The sequence below is a fragment of the Pan troglodytes genome, chromosome 5, assembly GCF_028858775.2.
Source record: "Pan troglodytes isolate AG18354 chromosome 5, NHGRI_mPanTro3-v2.0_pri, whole genome shotgun sequence".
Lineage (NCBI taxonomy): Eukaryota > Metazoa > Chordata > Mammalia > Primates > Hominidae > Pan > Pan troglodytes.
This window is the reverse complement of record NC_072403.2, coordinates 21,206,676-21,226,429: the sequence shown is the minus strand read 5'-3', so window position 1 is coordinate 21,226,429 and position 19,754 is coordinate 21,206,676. Positions and strand designations below refer to the sequence as shown.

Sequence of the window (19,754 nt, the reverse complement as noted above, 5' to 3'; positions counted from 1 at the left end):
AATGAACCTGAGCACTATGTAATAAACAAGATTCCAAATACTGACGGACACACTGGTGTTTACAGGCTTCTTATCATCAGGAAGTTCTAGGAAGGCAAAGACACCCACACCAAGACATGTGCTCCTACAGAATCGGAACACGCACTCTCTGCTTCACAAAATGCTTCTCAACACCACTAGGCCACGTGACATTTGCAGTCCCCACCATCCACTTCTCTTATGTTGCCTTACAGTTTTTCTAACAATTAAAAATTGCCTGAAATTAGCCAGGCATGAAATTAGCGCAGGCATGAAATTAGCGCAGCTCTAGTCCCTGCTACTTGGGAGGGTGAGGTGGGAGGATCGCTTGAGCCCAGGAAGGTTAAGGCTGCCGTGAGCTGTGTTCACGTCACGGCACTCCAGTTTGGGTAACACAGCGAGACCCTGTATCTAAAAAATAAAAATTGCCAGCCGGGCACGGTGGCTCACGCCTGTAATCCCAGCATTTTGGAAGGCCGAGGCAGGCAGATCACCTGAGGTCAGGAGTTTGAGACCAGCCTGGCCAACAAGGTGAAACCCTGTATCTACTAAAAATACAAAAATTAGCCAGGCGTGGTGGCGGGTGCCTGTAATCCTGGCTACTCTGGAGGCTGAGGCAGGAGAATCACTTGAATCCGGAAGGCGGAGGTTGCAATGAGTGGAGATCGCGCCACTGCACTCCAGCCTGGGTGACAAAGCGAGACTCTGTCTCAAAAAAAAAAAAAAAAAAATTGTCTGACTCTAGTTAAGGACCAATCTCAACAATTTCACACCAACTTGGGGAAAATAAATCTAGTAAATTCAGAGAAATCAAAAGAATACAGTAACATCCCTCCTCCTTTGAAGAACTCCTATTTCTTAATGGAGTTCATTACGAAGGGTAGTTTTTCAAAGAAAAATAAAAACCATTTTTGGTTCAGCAGGCTTGGAAGGAGAAGAAAATCAGGGATAATTTCTAGGTCATTCTACTCCCCACAGTCCTCTGCCAAAGAATGCTGACAGAGGTAACCACAAGAAAGTCAAAACCTAAGGTAATGTAGGAAATCTGAAGTCCCACCATCAAGCCACTGGAGCATATGATTCCAGCACAAGCACGTGTGACCAATGTTTACAGTTTGCAAAGGGGTAGAGGAAATGAGACCACTCTTGGCCACCCACAGTGACATGGAGAGTGACAGTCAGGCAGTAAGGAAAATGAGGACCCCTACCACACACACACACACACACACACACACACACACACACAAACACACACCCTCCAAAGGGCAAGCTAGAGCCCCAGAAGGGGAGGGCACAGCATAGGACTCTGCTGAACAGAGCACATCACTTCAGAGGCATGAACTGAAACACAGCTTAATGACAGAAAATAAATTTAGTAGTAATATGTATAAGCACGCTTTTCTAACAAGGTATTCCAAGAGAAATGCAAACAAATCCACACAAAAACCTCCACACAAACGTTCACCGCAGCATTGTTCAAAATAGCCAAATGGGCCGGGCACGGTGGCTCACGCCTATAAATCCCAGCACTTTGGGTGGCCGAGGCGGGTGGATCATGAGTTCAAGACTAGCCTGGCCATCGTGGTGAAACCCCGTCTCTACTAAGAATACAAAAATTAGTCGGGCGTGGTGGCGCACACCTGTAATCCCAGCTACTCGGAAGGCTGAGGCAAGAGAATTGCTTGAACAGGGACCCGGAAGTGGAGGTTGCAGTGAGCCAAGATTGCGCCACTGCACTCCAGCCTGGGTTAGAGTGAGACTCCATCTCAAAAAAAAAAAAAAAAATAGCCAAACCATAGAAACAACTCAAATGTCCATCAGCTGATGACTGGATACACAAAGCATGATACATCCATACAATGGAATGTTATTCAGCCACAAAAAGGAATGAAGTACTGATACACACTCCAGCATGAATTTTAGAAACATAATTTTACAAGACACAAGACACAAAGTCCACATATTATATGATTCCATTCACATGGAATATCCAGAATAAGCAAAAGCACAAAGACAGAAAATGATTTCTAGGTGTAAGAGGCTGGAAGAACTGGGGTGAAGATCACTTGAGGCCAGGAGTTTAAGACCCACCAAGGAAACACAGCGAAACCCCACCTCTATAAAAATTTTAAAATAAGAAAATTAACAGGCAAAAAAAAAAAAAAAGGCATGAGATTCTTCATTTATACATATCTTTCCCATGTCAGTGCCTACTCAGACAAAGTCAAAACCATCCCCTGGGCCGGGCGCAGTGGCTCACGCCTGTAATCCCAGCACTTTCGGAGGCTGAGGCAGGCGGATCACGAGGTCAGGAGTTTGAAACCAGCCTGACCTGCATGGCAAAACCCCGCCTCTACTAAAAATACAAAAAATTAGCCAGGCATGGTGGCGCGCACCTGTAGTCCCAGCTACTTGGGAGGCTGAGGCAGAACTGCTTGAACCAGGGAGGTGGAGGTCGTAGTGAGCCAAGATTGCGCCACTGCACTACAGCCTGGGTGACAGAGCAAGGCTCCATCTCAAAAAAAAATCCCTGAATTTGTATATAAGGTATACAATATACAGTAGGACGTAGTAGGGAGTACAAAAGTAAATTCAGTATTCCTTATCAACTTTAGAAATCTTTTAACACTCAGCAAGGAGGATTACTTGCTGCTGATGGCAGAAACCACATTCCTTAGAAGAGAAAACACCAGGCCGGGCGGGGTGGCTCACGCCTGTAATCCCAGCACTTTGGGAGGCCGAGGCGGGCAGATCACAACGTCAAGAGATGGAGACCATCCTGGCGAACTAACATGGTGAAACCCTGTCTCTACAAAAAACACAAAATTTAGGTGGGTGTCGTGGCGCACGCCTGTAGTCCCAGCCACTTGGGAGGCTGAGGCAGGAGAACCGCTTGAACCTGGGAGGTAGAGGTTGTTGCAGTGAGCCAAGATAGCACCACTGCACTCCAGCCCAGGCCACAGAGCAAGACTCCGTCTCAAAAAAAAAAAAAAAAAAAAGAAGAAGAAAAAACACCATCCAAGGCCTTCATAGACCGTATATAATGCCTGTCCTGAAAAACAAGCTGTTAATGCCTGAGCAAAGTGACATCGTCCTTTCTTTATTGGGATGACCTCCATGTACAAAGGGAGTAGTAATAGGACTCTTCTTACCATTAAGGTCTTCATTTGTATTAAAGAACTGTAAGCAAACAATGTTTGGCTGTAAAAGCTTTGCAAGTCAAAGATAATGGCCTTCCTTGGTAAACTGACTGTTCTTTATAATCATCATTATTTATACTCCCAAGAGGCTTTTGCCTAATGCTCCAATAAATTCTGGAAAGAAATAACACGACAATTTCAGCAAGTCTCATGGAAGAAGGCAAGGGAAAAAAAGGCTACTTGAGTAGAAACTGTGTTTCATCCTGGGGTATGTCAGTGTTGGGACAGTGATCACATGGCTTAATTAGAGCAAGGAGTACATTTAGAAGAAAGAAGAAAAAGCCACCACTTTTTAGCTTCAGGTATTTCCAAGTGAAATCTATCCTCCCCACCTCCCAATGCTTTCCAGCTTACCAGGGCCAAAAGAAAACCCATTTTAATAGCATCATTAGAGTTTTGATTTATCACAAGTACAGAAGAGCGTGCAGTATTGCACTCCTTATCTCATCCAGACAAGAACTCCATTGAACATGAAGCTTTGCAAGTTCTTATTTGTACCAGGAGTTTCTGCAGAACTAATTGATGGTGTTTATATTGAGCTGGTGTTTATATTTGAGACAAGTATTTCCCGACCTCTTCAACTATGAGACTTGGCCCATGGCTTAGATATGCCCAGAGCCCAGACTCTGGGACACTTAGGCAAGCCAAATATGTTCTTTATTTAAAGGAGGTTTCCTTTCCCTCTGTCAGCCACCTTTTAGATTCCAGCTAAGTTTAAACCACAATGGTTTGGAATCCTAACAGTAGTTTTGAGGATGACAATACAGAATGAGTATTTCAAAACATTTTTAAAGACACAGAACACTGAATCATGCAGTAACACCCACCAATCGCTCCCCTCAAAGTAAGTCAAGTTCAGAAGTTCACTATTAAATCCAGACCCTCCCAAATCCAGACCCTCCCTGGCCCCCTGCACTGTGGAAAAAAGTGATAAACTGCATTGGTATTTAAAAAAAAATCTGATCTCTGCCACTCGAAGATGTAATCATCACTGGGGATTACTTTCATGCATCTTTAAAATTCTTTCAGATTAAAAGATCTGTCAGAGTGTCAATACCAATACTATTAAGCAAAACTTGACTCTACTTAAAGTTTTAGGTCAAGACCTCAAACCAAAAGCAAAAACACTGCCAGGCCCAAACACTGCTGCATTGAGATGAATGAACAACTACTCTGCTGTCCACATTTTAATCTGACTGTCCCTTTTTTGCATTTGGAAAGTGAACTTGAGTCAGATCTAAGTAAAAATTATTTGCTCCTGGAATGACAGCTCATCGTGGCTTTAAAATCCTTTTTTAGAATGAGGGGCATAAATACATAAATATATAAAAGTAACCCCCATCAAAAAAATGTAACCAGCTAGGAGTCCCAGTGAGAAGGCTGAACAGTGGTTAAAACTGAACGTTAACCAAACCCCACTAAAATAACCTCATCTCCCCAACATACCCATCTAACCCCTGTCCTAAGTGCAGATGAGCGAGCCCTAGCAAACATTTTATGATCTTCAAAAGATTAAGAAGCCAAGTCCACCATTCTTTTGGCATCTCTCAAAGCCAGTGGCATTTGCCACTCCAAATCATCAGTTTGAGAAGGAGACGTGGCATTGTGTATAGGGTCCAGCCTGGTGCTGTCACAGCTCTGGGAAGGCAAGACCACGCAACCAAGCCCTTCAAGGCAGAGGAAAACCATGTGCTACCAATTTGACATGACTCCTTATTAAATGCCTTCTATTCACATCAGCTCTTTCATCCTCCAACATCAAGACATTATTACAAGCTGAAAATAGAACAAACAGAGCTTTAGTGCTCTGGGCAGTGTAAGAATGGAAAAGGAGGCAATTTAGGTAAAACCAAGTGTTAGGTTCCACCTCATCTCTAAGGGTCCATCTTGCCTGGAGAATAAAAGGCAGGCAAAGTAGTTCATTCAAAAGTATGCAAAAAAGTCATGCTGCTTTTTAGTCACACTGTGAACACAACCCTCATCCTCACAAACCAGGGAAGGCAGAGGGAAGATAAAAATCCCATCCATCCAAAAATATGTCTGGGTGTAAAGAGACTCACACTGCATTTTTCCATAAGTTAGGAAGAAAAACCAAGCCTTGGCGAGAAGGAAAGGTGCCAAGCACCCTTATTATCTGAATTTCTATCCTCTTCCTCGAACAACTGGGATATACTATAATCAGCACAGATGACCCAGAAACAGTTTCCTCTTCAATCTTGCACTTGGAGAATTACAGCCACAAGAATCTGTAAGACTTATAATAACATGGTCTAAATAGTCACAGTTGGTGTTCTGCTGTTTTGTTTTGTTTTGAGACAGGATCTTACTCTGTTGCCCAGGCTGGAGTGCAGTGGCGCAATCTCGGCTCACTGCAACCTCTGCCTCCTGGGTTCAAGCAATTCTCCTGCCTCAGCCTCCCAAGTAGCTGGGATTACAGGCACTTGCCACCACACCTGGCTAATTTTTGTATTTTCAGTAGAGACAGGTTTTCACCATGTTAGTCAGGCTGGCCTCAAACTCCTGACCTTGTGATCCGCCCGCCTTGGCCTCCCAAAGTGCTGGGATTACAGGTGTGAGCCACCACGTCCGGCTATAGTCACAGTTCATAAAGCACTTCACACTTTAACATTTGATTCAGCCTCCCACAAAATGACCTTGAGAGGCCAATAATGAAGGCACAATTCTCCCCCTTTCAAAGATGAAGAAACTGAGACCTGGAGAGGTGAAGTGATCTACCCAAGATGACAGAGCAGAGATCCTCAACTTCAGACTGACTCCAAAGCCAGTGCTCTCCTCCCATTGTTTCACATCCCTGCTGCCAACTAAACTGTAAATGCCCCTCAGACAAGGGCAATGTCGTATTTTCAAACTCCCAACACAGTGTCAGAACATGGTAAGCAATCAAAAAATGCCAGCTGTATTTAACTGAACAGTCTTCCAAACCACAGCCCAAAGGGATCTTCATAAATATACAAAGCCCACCTCACAAACAAGGCTGAGATCACATATGAAAACAATGTGATTGTGGGTCATCTTTATTACTTAAGTATCTCTATGTCCTCACAACAAAAAGCATTTCATACATATAAGAATAAGAACATCATTGTACAATTACCCAAGGCTCTCCCTTTCCCTTCCCTTCTGGAGCTGTTCTGACTAATAACACATTGTGTTCTTAGAGCAATTTTGTTTTACAAAGTGCTTTCACATATCTTATCTCATTTAGTTCTAAACGCCCTGAGAGAGGACACAGGAAGAAAATAGAAACTTAAATAAAACTCAACTGACATCTTTGCTACTTGTTACAAATGCCTGTATTGTTTTTTAAAAGCCGACAAACCAACCAACCCGCTGGCCTAACGTGTACTACCTGTGGGACCGTAAATTAGTATAGCCTCTCTCCAAGAAAGCAATGTACTAGGAAAGATCAAAACGTAAATACGGGCACTCCTGAGTCAGTAATTTCACAGTAAGAATTTAGAGTTGAGTGCAAACAGACACGTGCAAAGCAGGCTGCATGCATCATTTTGTACAACAGCCCCAAATCTGTGAAAAACCCATCCCGAAGAGATGAGTCAAGAAAATGGTGGTAACTATCAACCAACGGCCTTGAAGCCATTAAAAATCACTGTCTTTGATTACCATGACAAGTTATAAATGCAAACAGGAGGTAACAAAAAAACAGCACTTAAAGAGTATGGCCCATATATATAAAACTGTATGTGCAAGTAGAGGAATGTCCAGTATGTGATTTCAATGATTTCTATCTTTTGAGTACTTGTCTGATTTGAATCACTTCTTATTAAGCAAAAAAGGCCATCTGCACAACAGTAAAATGCTATTGGCTTAATTAGGTATGGGGATTACACGTGGATTTTATTTTTCCATGAAAATGAATCAATTACTGCAGTTACCATGAATAACTGAAAATCCCCCTGAAAAGAGAAGTATTTCCAAAGGCAGTAACAGAGAGGGCCTTCTACTGTATCGGGGCCTGGATTTCATGCCCCAGCTGTGTCTGATAAAATATGCGACCACAAGCAGGTCACTTTACAACAGTACTAGAAACCTCAGGAATTCTCAACTATAAAATTATAGCGTCCAAGATTGTGATCAGTTAAGTCTATCTTTTTGCACTAGATCCATACCGATTCCCTCCCACTACTAAGTAGTACTCGAAATACTCCACCAAACTTGAACTCAAATATTCCTAGAATGTATACTATGTATTAGACATTAACATTGACCTACAATGACATAAATTCAGCCCCTACTCTTGTGGGGTTAATAGGGTGAGAGACATGTAAGCAAATAACTCCAGCACCTAAAAATAAAGTGCGAGGAGACCAGCCAACAGGAAGAAAGAGCCTGGCTCTGCCAGACTGGGTGAACAGGGTGACAGGCTTCAGACAAACACGGTGGGCTCCTCAGGCAATCCATTCACCAAGCAAGTAGAGGAATAAAATGCTGGGCTCAGCTGAAACCCCGGATGTGTGAAGTGGATGGGTGGCAGGATAAGCCCAGAGTACATCAAGAAGGGCTTTTTATGCCATGCTGGGAACAAAGTTGGTTTAGATTCGATCCTGAGGACCAGAGAGCCACTAAAGAATTGTGTTCACATCATAATCAGATTTTTAATTTCAAGGACTATGTCTTCTTTAAACATCTTCGTGCACAGATTCAGTGCCACTCCAATCTTAATTCTCAATCTATCCCTCTTTCCAATTCACCATCCAGGTGTATTCAGGAGTCAAGTGTTGGCTAATATAGGACAGAGGGAGAAGGTGATTACATCACCTTCTAATCCGTAAAGCCTTGTTCTGTTTCCCAAAGTGCATCTGTTACTTGCTATCAGCTTGCTTTATTAAGAATCAAAGTGCAGAATTCATTTGATTCATTTATATCTGAGTCAGCTAGGAAGGCCGCCGGCAGGCCTGATGTCTCCAGGTTGGTGATTTCCAACTGGGTAATCATACCTTGAGCATTTGTGCAGCAGTATGCAGTTTACAAAGTGCTTTCACATCAAAAATTCCCCTGCCTCTCCCAGCAATAAGCCTGTGAAGTGCATGAAATAAGTTGTCCAGATGAGGAAATAGCTCAGCGAGGTTGTATAGCCTGCCTGGAGTCACACAGCCAGTTTAACACAAGGCCAAACTTGAAGTAGGCTCACATTCCCAACCTTGTCCATTACTGCAGAGGTACCCCATATATTCACAAGCCTGTCCAAATCTGAGGCATTTCATTACTTAGGTCCATTTAGTAGCAGTAATAAGGCATATACACAAAGCACAAAAGTCTGCTGCTTAACAGAATAAGCATTCACTCAGCCGCCTTCTGCAAACCTATAGAAGGACTAAATGCAAGAAACACATGCTCAGCCCTAATCCCTTCTCATTTCCTCCTGGCACCTGTTTCTGTCCCCACAGGCACCAAACACTCTAACAGCTGGCCGAAACCGAGAGAGAACCAAAAGATAATACACTACCACTTCAGACCAAGCTCTCACCAAAATGGTGGCTGGGAAATAATGGAGACAGAACCACCAAGATTTTAAGAGATCAATAAACTGGGTGTCAAAAGATCTCCCACATTCTCCTGTCCCAGTAAACCAGGTCTCCAGGTAGACAAGAGTCACACAACCCATCCTTTTCACTCCTCCTCCTCACCTCCCCCGAAAAAAAGTTACTGTTAAGAATTCCTAATTGGGCCAGGCGCAGTGGCTCACGCCTGTAATCCCAGCACTTTGGGAGGCTGAGGCGGGCTGATCACAAGGTCAAGAGATAGAGACCATCCTGGCCAACAGGGTGAAACCCCGTCTCTACTAAAAATACAAAAATTAGCTGGGCGTGGTCTTTGTGTGCCTGTAGTCCCAGCTACTCGAGAGGATGAGGCAGGAAAATAAGATAGCGCCACTGTACTCCAGCCTGGCAACAGAGTGAGACTCCGTCTCAAAAAAAAAAAAAAAAAAGAATTCCTAGTTTACCAATGTGTATGACGGAAGACTCTTACTGGGAGTATGGAGGGGCAAAACTGTGGTTACACAGTGGTTTTTTTGGTGTGTTTTTGTGTTTTTGTTTGTTTGTTTGTTTTGGAGACAGAGTCTCACTCACCTCACTGCAACCTCCATCCTCCTCAAGTAATTCTCCTGCCTCGGCCTTCCAAGTAGCTGGGATTACAGGTGCCCACCACCACGCCTGGCTAACTTTTTTGCATTTTTAGTAGAGATGGAGTTTCACCATGTTGGCCAGGCTAGTCTAGAACTCCTGACCTGAAGTGATCCGCCCACCTCGGCCTTCCAAAGTGCTGGGATTACGGGCGTGAGCCACCGCGCCCGGCCCTGTGGCTATGTATTTTGTTAACCTTCTAGGAGCACGGTAAATAAACACTGCTGTTGATAATATTTCAGTGTTCACTGGCCTTCCTCTTCATGGGTGGTGGAGCTTGACAGACTTACAAAATTAGAACTTAAAATCCAATTGAGACCTTTTAGGCAGCACCAGCTCTCAAGAATAGCTCTTAAGAACTTCTACCAGTAGGGTTCCTCTTTCTCTAACACCCGCATCTGTCCTATGATTATGTAAGTAATCATGTATAATGTTCCCATTACTCACACCGCCTCATTAACACATCTGGACAGCCTTTGTTTAATGGATGGCCCAGCCCCTAGTGAGGACTGAGGGCAAATGATTTCCCCAGTGCTCCATGGTCCCCTAAGCCTCAAAGTCAGGGGCAATGATACAAGTACAAGAAAAAGTCAACAGCCCTGGGAAATCAAACTGGTTCCTGCAAGTCTGGAGAACTGCAGCCCACGCTGGGCTTCAGATACACCCAAGAATGTGGTGGGGGCATTTGTAAAACTGGAAGAGCACAAACCATCCAGTCCCAAGGGACACGGGATGTCAGTCTTCCAATGATGACTCAAAGAGACAGCCAGCTGGGGATAAGGGGGTAGCTCCACCAACTGGTTCTTCAAAAAACAACAAATACAAACATGCAGGGAAGACGGACACTTCTGACAAAACTGCCCTCCCTTCCAACTTTCCCAAGCAAAAAGCCTCTCCAAAGGCTGCCAACAGTCCCTTTTACAACCTTTGCTTCTCCCCTTTTTGGGGCTCCACTGATCGTTCATGTTACTTCTATGTCCTCTGAACTCAAAAGTGGGGAGCAAATTCAGAAAACTAACCATCTGACTGGTTTTTCACCTTACTTGTCTCATCTGTAAAATGGACTCAAAAACCCCTTTTCTCAGACAAACTCACAATGTAGGCGGTTATTTCAGAATTGACTGAGTCCTCTCTTCACAATCCCGTTAAGAGAAGTGGGTGTTGTGTCGTCATCTGGAGGTGTTTTCTATAATCCATGCTTTTCTGGCACATTTCTTCAAATGGAAAAAAGAACCCCAGTAGAGGTGGGCAGCACCCTTAAAATAGTAAAATCTGTGGCAAGACAAACTGTGGTACAAGTGTAAAAAAAAAACCAGAAACCCAGAGTGGTAGTCGAGCTGCCAGTCGCTGCTCACGCAGGAATGATCTATACTTTGCCCTCTGGAACAATCTGCGTGGGCTCTTTCCTACAGCCTAAGAGAGCAAGAAAGACAAAAGCCACCTGCAAGAAGTGACAGGAACAGGAAGTCCTGGAAACATGAGTCTTCCACCAAGAGCAAAATGACAGGTCAGCTCCACTTTCGATAATTTTATTCTGAATCAGAACTGCATTTTAAAAATCCTTATTTGGCCAGGCACGGTGGCTCACGCCTGTAATTCCAACACTTTGGGAGGCTGAGGTGGGCAGATCATGAGGTCAGGAGTTCAATACCAGCCTGGCCAACATAGTGAAACCCCGTCTTTACTAAAAATACAAAAATGAGCCGGGTGTGGTGGCACACGCTGGTTAGTCCCAGCTACTCGGGAGGCTGAGGCGGGAGAATCGCTTGAACCCAGGAGCTGGAGGCTGCAGTGAACGGAGACCACGCCACTGCACTCCAGCCTGGGTGACAGAGAGAGACTCCTCTGTCTCAAAAAAAAAAAAAATCCTTATTAAAAAAACCTGAAGCTGGCAGAAGGTTATAGGATTGTCTGAAGTCCCAAGAAAGATTAAAACCTAGAAGGATAATGAGAATAAAATCTCGCTCACTCTTATTCTACAAAAATGTAGACAGATATCATGGAGTTCTCACCTCCTAGAATAAAAGATGCCTGCAAGGGTGAGGCAAGTATGGAAAAGGTTTATGGACAAAAGGAATCAGAAAAACAAAGACTGGGGGCCTGGAAAAGCAATTGAGGCTTGTCTTAGGGAGTCACAGGATATAAAGAGTACAGTTATCTGGAGGACGGAAAAAAAACGAAAGATAATTGAGCACATGAAAAAACAGATTCATTTGGTTTCATTTTTATTAACAGGTAAGGCTTAAGGATTTAAAATGGAACAGACCTTCCACAATATCTCATAAGTAAAACAATATATAATTAAAGTTGCCAGATTACAAGATAGAAGCTTCTGAACTCCATGAATTAGGTGCAAAATTACTAATCTTTCTGCTCCCTGCCACTCAGTAAATGGCACAATTATTTTAACTCCAAAAGTAATACAATCACCTCAGTAGGACTACTTTAAACTGATCCACACTTTACATGTTACATGGCATGAAGCAGACAGGGAGTCCAGTTTAGCATGCGGGGATTAAGGCTAAACACAGTTGGAAGCACTCTTATCAGAGATGACAAGAACCAGAAGTTGGTTAGTTAATGGGAACAAGTTTGTTAGATAAAAAACAATTTTTATAAAAAAAAGGTATTCCCTAACATTTTGTATTAACTGACAAAGACAAATCTACTTTTAATTACGGTTTTTTTGATATGAGGCCATGGGTCTTCCTTCTGAGCTTAAGTCTCTGAACGTTCTGTTGTTCCACATTATGCTGTTTTGATTGTTGGGGAAGTCTGGGCATAACTGAAGTTTGGTTCTTAAAAGGGAATCACTTGCAAAGCAATGTATATGGACAGTCCTTTCAGATTTTCCCAAAAATCTTAAAAATGTCTGGCCCACATTTTTTTTTGAATGGAGTCTCACTCTTTTGCCCAGGCTGGAACGCAGTGGCAGGATCTCAGCTCACTGCAACCTCTGCCTCCCAGGTTCAAGCGGCTCACTGCAACCTCTGCCTCCCAGGTTCAAGCGGCTCACTGCAACCTCCGCCTCCTGGGTTCAAGTAATTCTGCTGCCTCAGCCTCCCGAGTAGCTGGGATTACAGGCATGCGCCACCATGCCCAGGTAATTTTTGTTATTTTTAGTAGAGATGGGGTTTCACCATGTTGGTCAGGCTGGGCTTGAACTCCTGACCTCACGATCCGCCCACCTCAGCCTCCCAAAGTGCTGGGATTACAGGCATGAGCCACCACGCTCTTTTTCACAGTTTCAAGGTTGACATAATACTTAACTGTAATTACAATAATAAGCCCAACTGGAATAACCAGATTTGGGAACAAACAACTGACACTTAGCAAGACTTCTGGGTGAAAGCCAAAGGGGACAGAGGTACATCCCAGAGGTGCCCAGGACCTTTGTCCTGGGATATCAGTCAGGACATACTGCAGCCAACAGGGCAAGTAGGATGGGTAGATAAAAGGTGGTTAGTAGAGCTGCTACTACTGTAATCCTGGGGGAGACGTGGACCAGTAACATCAGGATGATCAGAGAAATGCAGCCAGAATTCAGACAATGTCAGGAGTGTGAGTCCTCACACCATCATGAGCAAGGGCAAACCACTAGCTTAAAAATGTTCAGTTGGCTGGGTGCAGTGGCTCACGCCTGTAATCCCAGCACTTTGGGAGGCCAAGGCGGGCAGATCACCTGAGGTCAGGAGTTCAAGACCAGCTGGGCCAATATGGTGAAATGAAACTCCATCTCTACTAAAATACAAAAATTAGCCGGACATGATAGGGGGTGCCTGTAATCCCACCTACTCGGGAGGCTGAGACAGGAGAATCAATTGAACCCGGGAGACAGTGGTTGCAGTGAGGAACCACTGCGCTCCAGCCTGGGCGGCTGAGTAAGACCCTGTCTCAAAAAAAAAAAGGAAACAAAAAAACAAATGCTCTCTAGGTTAGCCTTCACCAAGTGTTTTAACGAACTACGCTTTTAATATGACATTCCCGTGTCTTCTCTGAAAAAAAAAATGTTCCATTTTGAAGGTAACAGACACCAATTATATACTCCAAAAGATTGTCTTGTTCTGAAGGAGGAAAGTTTAACCTTTGGCGTACGGTATATATTAACACTGGAGTTATTTCCAAGGCACTTGGAAGTGCGTCAATAGCCTTCAGCCCAGCAACAGGGACTGGTTTAACCCACTATGAGGAAACAGGCATTACCGAGTACCAAATAATTCTAGTTGTCTATTTGGGCCAGTGGCTACAGGGACACACAAGTTAGGTATTAGCCTACTGTAAAATAATATAACCTGGATAATAAACCAAGTTGGATTACTTGTCGACATAATTTTTCTTTCAAATTTTAGTGACACTTTGGACTTCATTGTGTCTTCCTTCCTATCACTGTCCCTGTACAGTGATAGGAGCTAAACTGCCACTGCCCTGCACCTAAGTAACACAGAGCAAGATTTTCCACTACTAGAAACAAGTAACTGAAAAGCCATGTAAACATCCCAGGAAAGAAAAAATACAGCAATAAAATAACGTGCAAATTTCCCCACCACCCCACCAACTGTAAAATAACGTGACTGAACAATTTGTGATAAGTTTTAAGACAAAAAACCTCATAAATCCAACCACTGTGTATTTTGTGTTCTTCCTACTTTTTTCTTTGTAATTTTACGTAGTTGTAATTATAGTAAATTCTTTTGAAGCTTATAACAAAAACTTTTTCCAATTTTTAAATCATACACTTTCAAATCAGAAAATTAGATACTTAAAACTTACAGCCTAGTGGTACAAATTCTGCTTGAGCTGTCCTAGAAAATCAAACTGGCAATTTGTTTTCATGCTAACTACATGAATTACTATCTTCGTAAGGCAGAGATTCTCTATTTCAAACTGATACCTGATCAAATAGTGGTGAAGCCCCAGTATCCTATCTGTTATTCTCCCTAGGAATAACCAGGCAGTGGAATGATGGAAACGGCAGAAAATATCTCTAGAGCAAAACATGCAACTGTTTTTATTGTCCAAGTCGATTGGGGCTTTCAAAGGCAAATGTTTTCAGTTATTTAAGGTATTGCAGTGGGAGTCGTGCCCAACACAATTAAGACAGGATTACATTGCAATTTATGAGTTTCTCAAGGACATCATTTATTACGAAATATAACAATCATTTCTCCTCCCAAAGCCTACTATCGACAATCGCACCCCCAACTCTGCTTTGCTAAGGTAATAAACTAAACGGCAACTCAGCAGGCATTCTGGGCTTTTGAGACCAATTGTGGGAAACGTGCTGCCTTCCACCAGCTCAAGTAATAATGCCACCTTACTTATAAAGAGGCATACTGTTTTACATCTTCCATGCACATGATCTTTTCAGTGACTTAGTTAAGTGGCAATGGCAGGTATTTTTCCATTTTACAAAAGAGGAAACAGAACGCCAGCCTCTGGTTTCCCGGCTCAGAAGAACTAAGCCCAGAGCACCTTGAGACTTAAAGGAGTCCTGTGCTCTTCTCAGTACATTTATCAATGACAAGTCTTCCTTTGGTCCAGTCCCCCAAAATAACACTCAGTAGGCACAGAGCCGGCACAGCAAAGGAAAGCCCCCCCCCACCGTAGTACCACAAAGCTTCCAGAAAGAGCAACAGTTGCTGCTGTGCAGCATCATCATGAAAGGCATCCGGCCACATCCTGCTGAAGCACCCCTAACACGACTTCAAGTGACAAGGTGGCCAAATCCACAACGCGGTCCTCCAACAAAGCACAGCTTTCCCTGAATACTTTCATTTCTTTACATAAGCACTGGAGAGGGGACACATGCACCACGCTAGTAATGCAACACCATCAGGAGACCTGGAACAGAGGAAGTGAAAACATTCCTGCAGAAAGGAGGCGCCTCCTCCCCGCTCCCCGCTTCCCAAGTGGCATCAGAACAGGGTCCAGTGGCACTCCTTTGGGGACCTACGGCTCCCCGGCCCTCACCTGCTGGGAAGCGCGACGCTCCGGAGCGGAAGGCAGAGGCCGAGCGCATCTTCCTCCTCTTCCTCCTCCCACGCCGCAGCCCGGCTCTGCGGCAGCCCCCGCCCCCGCCCAGCTCCCTCCTCCCCCCGCCGCCCCGCCGCGCCTGGAACCTCCCGCCCGACTTTTGACGTCACGGAGGAGGAGGGGAAGGTTCCACCCGAGCCCGTCCCTTTGTGACGTCACAATGACAACAGAGCGCGGCCGGGAGCGTCGGGGAACCGAGCGCCGCGGGGGGCGGAGGGAGGGAAGAAGGGCTGGGGCGCCGGCGCGCGGCGGGGGAAGAACCGGGGGGCGGAGAGGGGGCGCGCTGACGTCTCGCCGGCTTAACCTGTTGCTCTCGAGACTGCGTCGGAGCCCGCAGGCAGGGCCGCGGGAAGCCGGCCGGGCCGCCGCCGCCATGCTCGGCCGTGTGCGCGGTGGGGGGCGCCCGCTGCAGCTGTGCGCCGCGCGCCCCCTCCCCGGCACGCCCACGCCCCCGCCCCCGCTCCCACCCCCGCCCCGCGCGCTCTCCCCTCCCCGCGTCCCGCAGGCCGCGCCACCCCCGCGCCCCACCCGCCCTCCTGCCCGCCTGCGAGCCGGCCCGGGTAGCCCGGTGCCCGCCTCGCGCGCCCGCCCAGAGCCCGGAGTATGCCCCCTATAGGCCGCGCGCGCGCGCCCGCCTGCCCAGCCCCGGCCCAGCCTGCCGCGACCCCCGCGCGCCGTCCCTTTCGCAGCCGGCTCGAGGACGTCGGGAACACCGGCTCTGCTCCCGGTGCATTAACTCGTGCCGTGCCTCCCGCAGCCGCCGCCAGCCACGGGCTTGCATCCGGACGCCCGGACTCGGAGACACGATCCGCTGAACGCCCGCAATAAGAAAGAAAACCCACCCCACGCTGCTCTCCACCTCAACGAGGTCCGGAATGGGAGGCGGGGTGCGGTTCTCGTCCAAGTTCTACCCCATTTGCTTTGTGGCTGCATCCGAAACGGACGTGCCCCGGGAAGGCGTCCACGCTCCAAGACAAGGTTGCCTCAGTGCAGTTTCTACAGCCCGAGTTTAAACTAGTCCTTTGCATTCTACCCAGCCCTCTGCAATGCGGATGTATTTTAATTCTTAAATTCTTTATGGAACAGCTTTCTAAGTTGGGCTTGATTATTTAACCTTGCATTTCTTTCACAGTTGAAGTTGACGTGTCTAGATAAGGATCAGCTCTCTTGAAGAGGCATTCAGCTTTTCCATTAAATATATTTTTTACAAAACCAGTGCCCCGAAGGTCATCTCTCATTACACACACCACAATGATCAAAAAGGGAAAATATTAACACCAATTTGTCTACCCAACTTAAATGAAACTTTCCTCTTACGTTGCATTATTCCTAAGGTATGTTCATTTGGCCTTTTTTGAAAAAAAAGAGTTATTTAATTTAAAGCATGCAGCTAATCACAGATCACTCGAGTGCATATTTGGTTAATCCCTCGGTCCCCCTTTCCTCCCTCCCCTCAAACTTAAAAAAAAAAAAAAGCCACCACACACAAAACAAAAACACTCCCCATGCCAATCAAAACGTAGCTGTACTATGCACAAAACAAATTTAACTATTCCAAGCCATTTAAATCTAGGAATAATCACCCAATTTCAGAAGCCCAGTTAACAGGGAGAAATTATTTGTAGTTACTTACATATGCATTCACGTACACACTTAAAAACATTAGCCATAGTGTGTGTCCTTTTCCCCTACAACTGGAAACCATGAATTTTTTAAACAAAACCAGCCTCATTATTAAAGTCAATCCCAACAAATGCATTCGCTGTAACATGATTCCCAACTGGTTTATGTTGCAAACCAGATAAGCCAAAACGACCACAGACATTAAATTTGATGTGCCAATGCAAAGAGAAGATCGCCATAATCGGACCCTCGATCGCAACTTAAAGGGCTTCCAACACACATGCGTTACACGATTTTTCCAAATAACATTAATAATAATAACACAGGCTCATTTGCATGCAAAGTGCAATACGGGGCCAAATCCGCTTGAGAATGCAGTTTAGTTACATTACCGCAGCCACCCCCCCACCTCAAGCTCCACCAAAATCCCTTGCCTTTCATCTAAAACTAGATTATGGTTGTGTCATTCGAGGTCAATTTATTCACTTGAGGTATCTCTACACCAGTCTGTTTTTTCAACCAAACTAGGCAGACACCACTTTGCTTGAAAAGCCCTCTTTCAGAAAAGAAAGAAACAGCCTTATCGGACGCTGTGTTTAAAACCCTTCAGCTGCAGAATTATCTATAAACTTGACATTCACAGCCATTGCTTAAAACTGCAAGTCAAAGGATGTGTTGTTAGGAGCACTTACGTATTTCTTCTGAATGATATTCCTCTTGGGTCTTTCCTTGCTCATTCTGAGATCCAAATGCTGATTGCAAAAGGGGACAATTGCTTCATGAATTTAAAGCCGTCAGAAATTTGCAAAAAAATATCCTGGTGGTTTTTATTGTTGTTGGTGGTGGTTGATCTTGTAATCCGACTTTTCTTCCTCTTCCCCCAAAGCCAGATTCGCCTTGAAATAAATCCGAAATTGGGAAGGAAAAAAAAAGAGCCAAAGACGAACGAAGCAAACAAAAAAAAATTCACTTTAGTAAAACACTCATAATGGAAAATTTCCCCCGAAACACATACACACACACACAAAAAAAAAACCGACGCCCTTCACTCCCCCCCCTTTTTCCTCCAAAAACTACATCAGCGAAACGTGAAGGTCCTTAGTGTCTGATCCGTAGTTACATCTTGGAAAAGAAAAGGGAAAGATAAATAAAAAATGTTGGAAGTCACGTTTGTGCTGCAGCAGCAGTGCGAGCAGAAGAGTCAACTCCAGCGGCGGCGGCGGCGGCGGCGGCAGCACCACAGCGAGGGCTCGCCGAGTCTCTTTTTTCCAAGCCCCCTAACCAATGAGAGAGAGGCTATCCAGCCCAACTTTAAATGGACTCTGCTTTTATACAAGTTAGGGCTCCTCGGATAATTCCCCGCCGGGCGCCAGCCGAAAACTCTCACCGCTCAGCCGCCAGGCGCCCGCTTAGCCTGGTGCCGACCGCCCCTGGCCCAGTCCAGGGCACCCCCGCAGCCTGGCCAACCAGACACCGGAGCGACCTCGACGAACCCCTCCCAGGCAAGCCCTCGGGCGTCGCTCCCACGCCGAGCCCAGGCGTGGAATTGAGAGAGGCTCCCTAGCTCAATGCATGGCACGCTCCGTCGCTCCACCTCACCCCCTTTCCCCTGCCTGCCGCTCACCCCACGGCCGCCCCACGCCAGCCCCCGCCACTGCCTTCGCGTCTACCTGCAGCCGGGCTGCTGGGTGGGAGTGCCCCAGGACGCCCGGCCCCGGGGAGAGCCGCCTATTCCCGGGGCACCTTAGAATGGTCCCCTTGATCTTCTGGAAGTTGTAGTCCCCCGACTACAAAATGGCTATGGCCACGGAAGCTGGGAACTACAATTCCCAGCCTGCCCCGCAAAGCCTGTCACTCAACTCCCCTCCCTCCTCCTCGCCCCCTCCCCCTCACTGGCCGTGCCAACAAACGCTTGGACGTGTCCCGCGTGCGACACTGCTAGAGGCTGGCTCGGGATTGGCCCGCGGAGCGTGTGGTCCGCGAGCGAGGAACTCCCCACGCCGGCCCTCCTCCGCCCCCCGGGCCCCGGCCCCCCTCCCCTGGCGGCCGCCAGCCCCCTCCCCGCGCGCCCCGCCCCCACCCGCGGCGCGAACCGCCTGTGGAATCGAGGAATCGCGCGCGTGCGGCCCGGAGCCGCGGGGGAGGGACGCGAGGCTTCCCCGGGGAAGGCCTCGGAGCGTGGCGATGAGGGGGGCGGTGTCAGGGAGGGGTTGGAGCCCGTCCTAAGGAAAACTGGGCCACGCACCAAGAGGAATCCTCGGTGCGAACTAGTTGATCGGCGGCGCCTGCTGCTTGTGCCGTGCAGCCGGTGTCACCTCAGGACAGCGCCTCGCGTCTGTGTACAGAGCGTGCTGCGGGCGCCTAGGGTAGTCCGAGGTCACTCCTCTCCGCGCCCCGCAGTCGCGCACGCCCCCACGCGCGGGGTGGGCGGCGGCCGGGGGTCGCCGAGTGGAAAGGCCACGCCCCCCCACGCCCGGGCTCGGCACGCTGCCCCTGGGTCGCGAACGCGCCTCCGCTCGACCCGCTTGGAGGACGTCGCTGGTGGCCCAGGAGTGAAGCCCCGGCGGCTGCCTCCTGAGAAAAGATAGCCGTGTTTAAAGAGACTGAACGGGATCTTTGCTTTGCCGGGCGTATTTTGTGATAAAATACCACAAAATGTTGAGACAAAAATGAGTGGAATATGGAGACCGAGCCGCACAGACACGCAATTGTAAGG

At 46.7% G+C, this 19,754-nt stretch overlaps 1 protein-coding gene and 1 long non-coding RNA gene across 7 annotated transcripts in view; one reads left to right on the top strand and one right to left on the bottom strand.

The window, feature by feature from the left end:
* Positions 1–19,411, bottom strand: part of JARID2 (jumonji and AT-rich interaction domain containing 2) — a 275,051-nt gene extending 255,640 nt beyond the window's left edge. For 2 of the 6 annotated variants that reach the window (XM_001169890.6, XM_063812121.1), the window contains exon 1: positions 17,731–18,324. In XM_001169890.6, the coding sequence (XP_001169890.1) occupies positions 17,731–17,775 (45 nt within the window). In that variant the 5' untranslated portion in view covers positions 17,776–18,324. Of the gene's footprint in view, positions 1–15,352; positions 15,475–17,730; positions 18,325–19,283 lie in introns of those variants that run through there. The other 4 variants (XM_063812119.1, XM_016954933.3, XM_063812122.1 and 1 more) reach the window with 4 other exon arrangements.
* LOC134810170 (uncharacterized) lies at positions 15,621–16,502 on the top strand. Its single transcript, XR_010157570.1, has 2 exons — positions 15,621–15,807; positions 16,173–16,502. It is a non-coding gene; the product is annotated as an uncharacterized LOC134810170 (long non-coding RNA).
* Positions 19,412–19,754: the final 343 nt, after the last annotated feature.